The sequence below is a fragment of the Leptonychotes weddellii genome, chromosome 8 (genome assembly GCF_054177405.1).
Source record: "Leptonychotes weddellii isolate Sample4059 chromosome 8, ASM5417740v2, whole genome shotgun sequence".
In the NCBI taxonomy this organism is placed as follows: Eukaryota; Metazoa; Chordata; class Mammalia; order Carnivora; family Phocidae; genus Leptonychotes; species Leptonychotes weddellii.
Genome location: NC_138376.1, coordinates 119,007,204 through 119,020,624, shown reverse-complemented (window position 1 = coordinate 119,020,624; position 13,421 = coordinate 119,007,204). Strand labels below are relative to the sequence as shown.

Below are 13,421 nucleotides of genomic sequence, written 5' to 3'. Positions count from 1 at the left end.
CTGATGAGAGAGTTGTTGCTCTTCTTTTCTTCAATCTCCTGTTGAGTTTGTAGGTGTTCAGAATGGTTTGATCCCTATCCAGCTGAATTCCTGAGAGGAGACGAAATCCAGGTCTCCTACTCCTCCGCCATCTTGCTCCGCGCCCCCATCACCATATTCTTGTTCTCTTGATTCAAAATTGTAAATCTTACCACTCAGATTACTATGTGTATGTAGTAAAAAAAAAAAGTAAAATAAGTAGAAAAAAAGAAAGAAAAGAAAAAAGAAAATGTAATAAAATGCCTCAAGTAAAACATAAGTTAGAGCTAATTGTAAAGAACAAATAGTACATTTCTTTGTGCCAATGTTTGTGATCATCTAAGACCAGATCCCTCATTTGGGTAGAATAAATGCTACCAATTCTAGAATCCCTAAAACTATATACAAATGTATAGATATAAATATCTATCTGTATATTTATGTATAAACAAATGTGACATATTTAATAAATAATATGTATATAAAACACACACATACATATGAACGTTTTTCTGGTTTGCGGAAAGGATTTCTTCAGGCTTTAAATAGGATTCATGATATAAAAGAGATTTAAAAACAATCATAATTGTTCATTCACATTTTATTTCATATATTCAATTTTAAAAAAGATTTTATTTATTTATTTGACACGGAGAGAGAGAGCACAAGCAGGGGAAGTAGCAGGCAGAGGGAGAGGGAGAAGCAGGCTTCTCGCTGAACAGGGAATGCGATGCGGGGCTCCATCCCAGGACCTTGAGATCATGACCTGAGCTGAAGGCAGTTGCTTAATGACTGAGCCACCCAGGCGCCCCATCATATATTCATTTTTTTCCAACAAATATTTAGTGAATGTCTAGCATATCACGTGGGGATAATAGCAGTGGGCGTATCAGACAAAAATGCCTGCCGTTAAGAAGCTTACATTTAGGTACAAGAAGAAATTAACTAACTAACTAACCAACTAACTAAATTTTATAGTATGCTAAGTGATGATAGATTTGATAGGGAATAGAAGGAGGATGAGGAATGCTGATGGATTGATTTTTAACTAGGAGAGGCATGAAAAGGCTCTTTGAAAGGTAGAATTTGAGTAAAATCTGAGAAAGGAAGGGAAGTGAGTCTTGAGGTGATCCAAGGCAGAAAGAACAAAATTGCAAGTGCCTTGGGGTGGGAATATGCCTAGTAGGCTTAAGGAAGAGCAAGGAGGTTGTGTGGCTGGAGTGTTGCAGGAGAATGGGGCATGGGGAGAATAGCAGTGGGTCAGAGGGCAATGAGAGATTATAACATAAGGTGCCTTATTGCCATTGCTAATACTTTAGCTTCTACCCAGTGAGATAGGAAGCCTTTGGAAGGTTCTGAACAGAAGCGTGCCATAGTTTGACATATTTTGAAGGTAGAACTTGGGATTTGCTGGTGCATTGGCAGTGAGAGCAGGAGTCAAGTATGACACTCCAGTGTTTGGCCTGAGCTGCTGGAAAGGTGGAGTTGCCATTAGGTGCTTTGCAAAAGGCCATGATAGGAAAAGGTTTCAGTGTGTATTAGAATTTGTAGTGGGTGAGGCATGCAGAGAATAATAGGAACTTAGTTTTGAAGATTTTTTTTATCTGAGAGGGAGAAAGAGACAGGGCCTGTGCCCGTGTGGGGGCGTGGGGCAGATGGGGAGGGAGAGTGAGAGAGAATCTGGAGCAGACAAACCCTGCACTGAGAAGGGAGCCCCATGCAGAGCTCGATCCCATGACCTGAGATCATGACCTGAGCCAAAACCAAGAGTCGATAGCTTAACTGACTGAGCCATCCAGGTGCCCCCAATAGGAGCTTAGTTTTGGGCATGTTATATTGAGATGCCTGGAGCTGCTAAAGAGGAAGTTTAGACAAGCAAGTATGAAGTTCAGGGGAGAGATAAGGCTTGCAATATAAATTTGTGACCCGTAGTATATAGGGAGATTGGGAGACACGAGATTACATGAAATTAGCAAGAACATGGATATACATAGAAGAGAGAAGAGGCTAAAGGCTGGGTTCTGGAGATCTCCAATGTTAAGCGATTGGGCCAGAATGAGGAATCAACAATGGAGATTAAGAGTAAGTGACCATTCTAGGATGAGAAAAATCAAGAAAATGTGCCACAGAAATGACATGATGAAAGTGTTCAAGAAGGAGTAGTCAACAGTTTTAGATGCTGTTGATAAATAAGGTGAAGACAAATAGTTATTGGATTCAGCAACATGGAGGTCATCGATGGCCTTCACAAGAGCGGTTTTGGTTGAATCTTGGTGGGAGTGGGTCTGTGAGAGAATGGGCATGGTGGGGGGGTGGGGAGGAACATTGGAGACAAGGAGAAAAGTGGAGCATTCCCTGGAGCAGAGATTTGGGGTTTAGAGAGGGCTTTGAAGATGGGAGAGGTGACAGCACATATAATGATCAAATGGAGGTGGGACATTAATGAGTCACAGAAAAGAGGGGAGTATTGTGGGAGTGAATTTCTTGAGTATGAGAGAGTGGGTGATAATGCACAAATGGAGAGATTGTCCTTTGCTGGGAGCACAGAGATTTCATCCAAAAAAAACAGGAAGGAAGACTGGGATATATCTGTGTTGATGTAGGTAGTGGGCAATAAGGACTTGGGAGAAGTGTTCTCTGATTGTTTCCATTTCCTCAAAAAAAAAAAAAAATTAGAGCACAAACTCATCAGCTCTAAGGGAGGATGGGCACGGAGGTTTGAGTAGAGATGAAAAATTTTGAAATAGTAATTTGGGAGATTGGGAGAGAAGAGAGGTGGGAAAATATGACTACTGGGTGGTAGCAAAAGCCACTTACTGGCAGTGGTCATGAATTTGAACTGCAACCAGTGAGCCTGGTTGTGAATTTTTAGCTACACACATGCTGGCCTGGGGACAGACTGAAAGATTGGTTTAGTAATAAACATGTATTGAATGTCTCCCTGGCACGCGGCCTTGTGTTAGGTGTAAGGAATACAGGGATGAATAAAATGTTTTCTGTCACCTTCCTTAAGAAGCTTTAGAATTGTGGGCATGACAGATCCATTAACATTGAAGTATAACATGGTAAGTTCTAAGCATTGGAAAGCACGAGAGCATAAAAAAAGCTTCTCGGTCCAGTTGAGGGGTTCAGAGATTTTCTGGAGAACATGATGCCTGAAATGAGCATAGATTTATGAGGTATAGTAAAATCCGGTAAAGAAAGATTGGCAAGTGTTCCATGTGAAAGTAACACTGGGAGGTAGATTTCACCAGAAAAAGATACGGAAGGTCTTCCATGTGGCATAGTATCACAGTGTGTGAACTGATGTTATGTAGGGGGAAATGCACACCACCACTGTTTGAGCAGGAAGTGAGAAGGAAGTGGAGGTCAGCAGGTGGAGCTCAAATCCATACAACCTCGGACATGAAGGGGAGCCATTATGAGGACTCGGGATTTTAGGTGATGCCCTGCACTGCCTTGCGGACGGCGGATTTAAAGTGAGGATTGGAGGCAGGGACACATCAAGTGTGATGAACTGCACTTCATACCCCAAGTTAGGATTGCGGTCAGAGGGATGGAAGAAACAATAGATTTGAGAGAAAATTGTCAGGACTGAATGACCTTTTTTGAATGTGGAGGCTGTTAACACCTCATTTTTAGCCCATTCCTTGACTACAGAACATTCCCCTGACCTGAGCCAGACATTTCAGAAATGTGTGTTATTGGTTACGGAGGATGCAGGGTAAAATAATATGAATAGATCTGTTTGCTCATTTAGCATCATTGGAACACATACTGTTTTGATGGAAGGTTAGTAGTCTTTGAATAAAAAGATAGCCTATATATTTATTCAGTATATGTTAATTAAATACATGTGGGTGAGTTATTAAAACAGAGGACAATTTAATAAAATAAAAATATATTTTGTATTATCTGATGTCTTAGGGAGAGTACTATGTCTCAATTTTACTTAGTGAAGTTTGGGTGGTCAATGAAATGATGATACAATTATAAGTTTTAGAAGTAATAAGGCTCACCCTGAGATAGAAATATTACTGAGGTGTGGAATAAGGATTGATCAGGGAAGAGCCACATGGAAGAACCTGGCTATATGTCTAGTTCTTCCACCAGCCTTTGTGTAGGATACTTACCTTCTATTTGGCAAATATATGCAAATGGGTGTCCTGCCATATCTCTTAGGCTTGGTTAGGGATTAGAATATTAGTGTGTAAAAACACTTTGCTAATTTTATGATGAATGTATATGTGCATTCGTAAAAGCGCCGAAGAGGGTTTATTGAAATTAAGGTACTCACTATATCTCACCCCCTTCCCCCGCCTTTTTTTTTTTCCTACTGGGGCAGTGTAAAGAACACGACCTGGCCATGATTAACCAGTTGCTGGATGATCCGAAGCTGACAGCCAGGAAATACAGGGAGTGGAAGGTGATGAACACCCTGCTGATCCAGGATATCTATCAGCAGCAGCGGGCCCCCACGTCTGCCCATGAAGGCACTCCCGAGGGACTCGAGAAACCACCTTCCTCTGCCTGTGTTGAAAATTCTATTTGAGAACAAGCCAGCATTCTCTCCCCTGATCTCTTACCCCAAGTGACTCTTCAAGAGGTTGCAAGAGCTTTCCTTCAAAGGAAAACTGAAACCAGTTCCTTAAGCATTGCCTCTCTCTCCAAAGATGCAACTGAGGTGAGGACCCACTCTGATGGCAGCAGGACTCCTCATTCTGGTTGAAGTGCTTTCATTGAGACTCGAGGAATTGAGTTCAGTTGAACAAACATCGTGTTCCTACTCGGAGCTCTCGGTTATGCTAGGCTTTAAGTGGGATGTGAGAAGTGTATGTTCCTTGCTCTCAAGAGAACCACGGTGTTCTACGGACAAAGATCACATTTTACCAGGGATAATTATTCATAGAAATGTTCGTTTTCCAAAAGAAGAATGTACATATTCCCCTGGGTTGGGTAGTTGAATTCTTCAAATCATTTCTTGGAGTGGAGGAACATGTTTTACAACAGAAACTGGAATGGGACAAATGTGGTTTTGTGGAACCCAAATCTCTTGCCTTTGGTCTGGAATGGTGGTGCCTTTTCCATGAACTGAGAAATACTTCATGGTGATTGGTGTGTGGGAGAGCCCAAGGGGGAGGCATGTTCTATTGAACACCCTCTCAAAGGACAGCTTGATGTTTCCACACTTGACCCAGGGGCAGGGCGGGGGGAGGGTGAGGGATCTGATTAAAGTTTCCTTTCCACAGAACAGCTAAAGAAATCTATCTTATTACTCGTAGAGACCTCTACTCCCTCCTAGCTTTTCTAAACCACTGCAGGAGATAGAAGTAAGTCCAGCAAGGAATGTTTGCTGCTTTGTCCCTGGGAGTGGTGCCTATATCCAGTGTCAACTTACATCCTGTCTCCCCGGGATCAAGATTGACAAGATAATTCTGGTGTCTGAATGGGTTTGATATCTTTACTCCAAAAAACCCCAACAAAAACAACAAAAGAGTTAAAATATGATTGTTTTATTTTTGTATGTTTGTGTCACTTTGTGTCCTATGTGAAGAACTATCTATAATATGTTTGTTATTTAAGTATATTTATAGAAGGTCAAATTACTAGTGTTTTAAAAGATGGTAAAGTAATTACATGTTTTGCTCAATATATATTCTCCAAGTATATACTTTTTTGCTTGAGAAAATAGGAGTACTGTTGATTCACTGGAGTTATTATGTTGCACTATAATGTATGAGGAATGCTCAGGATATCTTGTGGGATAAATGTGGAGGCATGCATTATTAATTGTTCACTTTCTGGCTTCTCTTTTTCTTTCTCCCTCTCTCTTTCTCTGCCTCTTTCTCAACCCAGAGTGCTCAGAATTCTGTCACTCTCTTAACCAGAAAAGGACTTTCACCTTAGGTTATTTCTTCTAGTAAATAAACTTTTTAAGCTTCCTGCCATTTATGCCCACAAACCCTAAACCAAATGAAACACAGCTACTATAGTCTTTTGTCTAAGGTCTAATAGAAATTTTGGGGTCTGCTGTTAAAGAGAACTCATTTTATTAGAGACATAATATGAAAATCTTCCCTTACTAATCACCATGAATATTTTTCATCCTACGAATAACCACAACCCACCAAAAACCCATTTTGCCCTTACCCCTAGCTAATTGTCAGCCCAATATGGTGTGTTTCAGAGCGTTAACATATGGCTTGACATTCAAATGGAAATAACCCTCCGAATTTTATTTGCAGACCAAATGGAAAGAGTCCTTGAAGGTTTCCCCAGGCTTTACTCAGAAGTGTTAATACTTTGTAAACAAAAACAACCTCAGTGTTAAGAAAGAAAAACAACAGGAAACAAGTCAGAGTACTAGAAGCTTATGTAAAATAAGAAGGCATGCCTAGCCAATCTTTAGGAGCACCTGCTCCTAGTGCTGGGGGAAGGATCCAGGTTACATAGGAGCTTGGGGTGGGGGGGGGCGGCGGCGGTCCTGGCTTGCGGTGAATTTACTGTTGGCTCGGGCGGCGCTGGAGAGAAGTAACCATGTAGGACCTCAGATGAGACCCTGAAATTCCTGTTTGGAGAGGCTAGTGCTTTCATCTCTTTTCTTTGGGAGTTATTGATTATTTCTACAATTAGTAGCTGTTAGAAGGTTCATTGTTTAGGAGTCACGATGTAAAGAAAATGTTGAGGGAAGGAGAATTGCTAATGGAGGAGATAATCGTTGGGCACAGTTCTCTTCCACCTTCTTTCCCTTGGCTGGAGATATCAACCTAGAAACTTCAAAACAGTCTTTAAATTGAAGTGCTCAGAAGCTTTTGGCCAGGCTTGGGAACACGTGTCAGTGCTTTGCTTGGGCTTCTCATTAAGGCACACATAACTGACCACTGAGTGTAAATTCCTTTAGGAGAGCTCAAACTTAAAGGCAAAATGGGTCCATGAGATTATTGAATCGAGCCTTTCAGTTACTTTTCAAAGTTGTCAGTCTAGAAGCTCTGCCTCTGTGAAAACACTTACTCCCCAGATGAAAGTCAGACCTAACTGCCCAGTCTTGCACCCCCTCTTCTAGACCAAGCTTGCCTGCTTGTCAGGGTTTTCCCTTCCGTAAACACTTTCCCTCTGCATTACCTTGTGTTAGCAAGTAGGGGCTGCCTCTGTGAGGTCCCAGCTTCAGCTGTGGCCACTGAGAGGAAGTGGGGGTGGGGGGCAGTAGGAAATGATAGGCAGAGTGGGTGACACTATCCATTCTACTCAATTTAGGAATAACCCTGCCATTTTTCTGGTGCAAAGGATATTGGGAAAACTGGATTACTTCCAGTTTATTCCTGGGAATGGGGGCATCTCTGAAATGGATTTCGGGTAGTTTCATGGGGTCTAAGGGTAATTCTTTTACCCACTCCTGTAGACATAGGGTCTGAGGGCTGTGGAATGACCCAGAACCACGGCTGCTCAGGAAGCAGAGGATCTGAGCATAATCAGGTCCAACCCTCTGGCACTGGCTGTGGATTAGGATCCGGCTGGGACTCGTCTTTGGGGTTGCAGGGAGGACCCCTTCTCTCTGGTTAGCCTGTAGACCCAGACTAGTGCCTGATAGGATACTTCCGTGGCTGGCACATTGCGGCACACGCCGAAATGAATGGTCCCACACTTGATAGGCATATACTGCTTTTAATAATTCTTAGTTCTGGCACAATCTTAGCGTAGCATCAAAGACCCGGGAAGAATCATAACGTATACCATGGCAAAGACTCCAGGAAGCCTAAGAGAGATTGTGTTTGCAGTCAGATTTCAATGTGAAACCCAAGCCTTATATTTATGTAGCACTTTGTAGTTTGCAGATCTGTGTGTTCAGGCTCCCCCGTTCCCTCCCCAGTGGTTTTTGCAGGGATGATGGTGGATTCTCATTCCTCCTTTTTCACCGGGGAGGAAATAAGCTCCTCTTGCCCCCCTCTCTCTCTCTCCCCTTTACCTTGCGCAGTCACTGTTGGCCCCCAGCCCTGTGAGGTGCGGGGTGTGTGCATTGCACTGGACCGGGCACACCTGTGGGGTTTTTTGTGAAGTCAGCCACTGGAAACCTGAGGGGGCCTCTTTTCCTCAGGGCTGAAGAGTGACTGTCCCTCCTGCGGCCATTGGTTCCTGGGTTGACTGGATTGCGGTGTGACCTAGTCACTCTGCTTCCTTTCCTTCCTTCTTGAAATTTCACTGCTTGTTTTAGGTGCTGTGAAATCCTAGGAGGAAAGAGTCAGTTAAAGAAATGGAATTCATTTATTTTCTTTTAAAGGCATGTCAGGAGATGTCAGCCTAGGGACTAGGAGTTAGGCCCTCCCCCTTCCTCTCCCAATTTCTTCTCCTGTAATTATGTAGCTTCCTCAGATAGACTTAAAATGATGAACAATATCATAGAATTGAAACAGATAAAAAGAAAATACACATTAAGTCTTTTGAGGAGAGGTACTAGACAAATTCCAGCCATATGTAAACTCATGGATACAGACCTCTTTTAAGATACTCTCCTTGAAAGATAATATTTTGATATATAGCCACATGGAAGATTTAAGTGAGGAATTTAGGTACAGAGGATGCCTATCCCAAACAAGCCAATATAATAAAAATAACCAATAACTTTTGGTTAGTTTTAGAAGACCTCTCTTCTTCAGTCTAATAAAATATGATATTTGAGATTTCCCAGTTTATTTCCTTCTAATTTTTTTGTGTGCTTACCTCACAAGAGAAATCGAGTCCTAGAAATGTCACGTGACTGCCCTGCTAGGGTTTTGTAATGTGTAATTAAAAAGGAAAGTCCCTGAAACTAGATTTTAACAACCCGTATGAAATGAGTGAAGGCAGAGGAATAATTTTAACCTTCACAGAAAGCCGCCTCTCTCTGTGAGCAAGATGCCGAACAGCTCCATGTTTTTCTACATTGTGAGACAGGAAGCGATTTCCTTGCTTCCTCTGCACGTTTTTCCTCTTCCCCATACTACCACAGACCACAGAAAACATGAAAAATAGTTCTACATTTCAAATGTTCTTCCATATCTCTTCCCGTGAGACTCAATGGCTCTATATTGATATTTCTTTATGTTGAGTCCAAAGGGGAAGCATGCTCCGTGGAGACATTTAGCATCCCATAATAAACACCAGGAGTTGTAATCACCATAGACTTTCATGTCCTTGCATGATGGGGATGTGACTTTTAGCACTGCATGGTGTTTGGGGCAAGATGACAATGTGGAAATTATCTCTTCAATCTCATTGTGCTTTCACTCTCTGTCACCTATCCTCTTTGAACTGGAAAAAGAGGCATGGCTCATTTCTTCTGCTTTATGTTTTTTAGATTGACTTGTAAGATACAAATGAAAACAAGAGAAAATATATCTAGTAAAATGACATGAAAAAAATGGAAATATACTACTGGTATTTGTTTTCTGCCCTGCTGTGTTCCTTCTTCCAAGAACAGACTCGCTGGGAAGGGTTTGATGGCTGGGCTTTTATCTTCTACAAAGATTGTGGTGCCCTCTGGTGGCCATCGTAAGAATAACTGACTAGATGATTTTATTTTTAAATGCAGCCTTTAATTATGTTGGGACATCTATCTCAATAATAACTGATGTGCTCTTCTCCAGTGGTCCTCAGCTTACAGGCTTGTTAGGAAAAAGATATACTTTTCAAAATTGTTGGTCCACAAAACTTGACTTGCACATTGCATACCCCTTATCATTACGAGACACCCACCTTTTGTTTAGAGAATTTAAAAATTTTGCAGATCATAAAAATTAAGACCTGTGGCACATATGTTCATTCAAATGCATAAGCTGTTTCTGTGTGAAAAATAAACAGAGAAAATATTGAAATAGCATAATAAATTGCTTTATTTTGGACCACTGATGGGAAGAAGTTAGACTGCATTTTTTTTTTTTTTTTTTTTTTTAAGAGAGAGACACAGGGAGAGAGGGAACACAAACAGGGGGAGTGGGAGAGGGAGAAGCAGGCTTCCCACTGAGCTGGGAACCCGATGTGGGGCTCGATCCCAGGACCCTGGGATCATGACCTGAGCCCAAGGTAGACGCCTGACGACTGAGCCACCCAGGAGCCCCAGCCTGCATTTGAACTTGATTCACAAATCCTTGATTGCTGTCTACACAAACAAATAAGGGTTTTTTTTTTTTTCCTCACTCTCTCTCAGTTATCGCTTCACATGTTGAGCCCTCCCCTCTTTTTTCCCTCCATCCAGCTCCCACACAGAAGCAGGAAACATTATTCTAGACCAAAGGGATCAGCAAAAGGCATACGTACAGTGTGTTCCTGATTTCTAAATAACCTTGTATTAGTTTTCTATTGCTGCTGTAACAAGTTACCACAAATTTCGCAGCTTCGAAGAATGTGTTTTCTTATAGTTCTGGAGGTCGGAAGTCTGACAATGTCTTTCTTGGGCTAAAATCAAGGTGTTGGCAGGATTATGTTCCTTCTGGAGGCTCCAGGGGAGAATACATTTCCTTCCCTCTCCAGGTCACCCATATTCTTTGCTTCTTGGCTCCCTTCCTTGGTCTTCACAATCGGCAATATTGTATCTCTGTGTACCCTTCTTTCCAGCCACACCTTCTTTCAAGGACTCTGGTCATTACATTGGGCCCATTTGATTAATCCAGGACACTCTCTGTTTTTATGTCAGCTAATTAGCAACCTGACTTCAACCTGCAACCTTAATTCCCCCTTGCTCTTAATGGCCCTTTGTGGCATGTACACAGTTTCCAGTGATTAGGAGATGGATGTTGTTCTGCCTAGTGCAAACCTCCATTTCGAATATCTTTTTTTTTTTTTAAAGATTTTATTTATTACGTCGTCCCCCCGAACCATCAATTTCTCCGAGAAATTCTAGGATTTCCAAGTTTTAACCCCAAGCATGAAAGTTCTTTGTCTTACTCTGTGACTTGAATTTGATTTCATCAAAATATGTTCACCATAAGAAAGGTAATTCCATCTTTCTGAGAAAACGAAGTCTTAGCACATGTACACAGGTGTAACAAGTATATTATTTTAATAATCAGATCAGGTTTTAATAATCCTGCATTTAAAGACAAAGCCTTACAAAGTCACTTTCAAGGATCAAGTATCATAAAGCAAAGGATGATTTAGGATTCATATTCTTAGGTTTGTGAGCTGCCCTGTGCCATGTCAGACTGACCGAGGGTGTGGCCAGGTCACAGGATAAAGAGACTCTTGTGAGTGTGGGTTGATGTTCCAAAGTACTGATAAGCATAGAATTTTCAGACATGCTGGCCTTTGTAAATCTGAACATTATCTTTTCTCTTAAACAAACAAACAAACAAACAAACAAACAAACAAACTTGTATTTGTAGGTAATTCCATGATGCTGGTTAGTTTTTCTAGCCACATTTTTTAGGAAGTCATAAACACTCTACCAACACTGAAATCTATATGCAGTGTGTCTTGGCAGTTCTGTCCAGAGCAGGATGTGTAGGGAAGGGACAAAATTCCCAGGCAAACAGGGTGCCTGGATGGTTAGCTAGTTATTATCCTAGTGCCCAAGGCTATTGTTACGGACGCCGTGGATGCCTTCCCAGAACCCTTCACCTGGCCAGAGCTTTCATTCCCCAGTTACTGTGAGGTTTTGTAGCTAACAGCATCCTTCATTTCCAGAAAACTGTCCTCAGCTAAATGAGAGAAGCCAGGAGGTTCTGTTCCCCATCCCCAACCAGGGTGCCCATGACCAGTGACTAGTTGAGGTCAAATGGCAACACTTTGCAGTTATCAGCAAGGTAGTCAGAATTACTGTAATGGGAAGCAAGTTCAGAGTGATAGCCTGGGACTGGTGCTGACAGTAAGGATCTTTGAAGATTATTAACAGAAAATAGTTTCCTAGAGACAAGATATATGGGATGTCAACAATAGACATTACATATATTTTCAAGGGAAATTGGATACAGGGTATAACTTGTTGCTGATTCCCAGGAACCACCCCCAAATATTATGGCACTATGTTAGAGTAGGGTAGGGGCATATACAAGTCAAGGTATAAATGGCCCATACCCATTGGTTTCTGAATATATAATTGGAATGGCAATACTTAGTGGCTGGAAGAACTCCCATGTTGGTTCTTTGACCAGTAATAGCTATTGTACTAAGAGAGGCCAAATAAAAGTCCAAGAAGCTACCTCCTTTAGGAAAAATAGTAAATAAAAACCAATATCACATCCAAGGGGAATGACAGAGATTAGTGCCACCTTAAAAGACTTTAAGAATACAAGAGTAGTGGTCCCAACTCATACCAATTTTCCAGTTTGACTCCTGACAAACCAAGATGATCATGACAAATTATAGTGGAGTCTTGCAAACTTAACCAAAATATAACCACAATTGTAGCTGCTATGTTGGACATGGTGTCTTTACTAGAGCAGATTACAACCTCAAGTACATGGGCTTTGGCTAGGTAAGTGCTTTCTTTTCAATATTCATCATGAAGGAGGATCAGAGGCATTTCACATTTATATGTGATGGATGACCATACACATTTATGGTCTTGCCCCAAGTCTATATTAATTCTGCTGCTATGTGTCACAAAATAGAAGTTGCGGCATTTTCCTCCTTTATCTGACAATGAACCATTTAAACAAGACATCACATCAGTCCACTATATTGATAATATCATGTAATAAACAATGAGAACTTGATGAACAAGAAGTGGCAAGTGCACTGGAGGCTGTGATTAGACACAAGAACACCAGAGAGTGAGAGATAAACCTACAAAGATTCAAGGGCCTGCCAAATATGTGAAAGATTTAGGGGTCCAATGGTCTGGGAAAAGCTAGGACAGCTTATTCAAAGTAGAGAACTAGTTACTGTATCTTGTACTTCTACCAGTAAGAAAGAAGCATTGTGCCTGGTGGGCCTGTTGCAGTTTTTAAGGACTCAGCAGATCCCATGGTAATAGAGATATATACAGTACAGAAAGAAATAAAGTGGAATCTGACAATCTCCAATCTGAGAGTCATTGGACCAAGCCCATGCCATTTACAACAGAGAAAGAGTCACTATTTAAAAAATAGCTCCTGGACATAGCTCTGGTAGATACTGACTATGGTAGAGTCTAACCATGGAGTATCAGCTAACTCTGCAGCCAGAAGTAAACATTAAGAGATGGGTACTAATAGATGTATAGGTACTAATAGACTAATAGACACCATTAATAATGGTGCAGAAGTAATTCATTGTGAAATGGAAGTGGCACATCCAAGACTGGGCTTAAGCAGCTCCAGAGAGCATTGAAAATACCATGAACAAGTGACACCTAAGCCACTTCCCACTATTGCATCATTACCTCTCATTCAGTTCACACATTTGACCTCATGGGGGAGTTCTCTGTCAGATAGAGGAGGAAAATGCCTGCA

The 13,421-nt window shown here is 41.5% G+C and overlaps 1 protein-coding gene across 2 annotated transcripts in view; it reads left to right on the top strand.

Moving 5' to 3' along the window:
• The window catches only part of IPCEF1 (interaction protein for cytohesin exchange factors 1), a 75,944-nt gene extending 66,044 nt beyond the window's left edge, over positions 1 to 9,900 (top strand). For both annotated transcript variants that reach the window (XM_031028912.2, XM_031028914.2), the window contains exon 9: positions 4,364 to 9,900. In XM_031028912.2, the coding sequence (XP_030884772.2) occupies positions 4,364 to 4,570 (207 nt within the window). In that variant the 3' untranslated portion in view covers positions 4,571 to 9,900. The remainder of the gene's footprint in view (positions 1 to 4,363) is intronic.
• Positions 9,901 to 13,421: the final 3,521 nt, after the last annotated feature.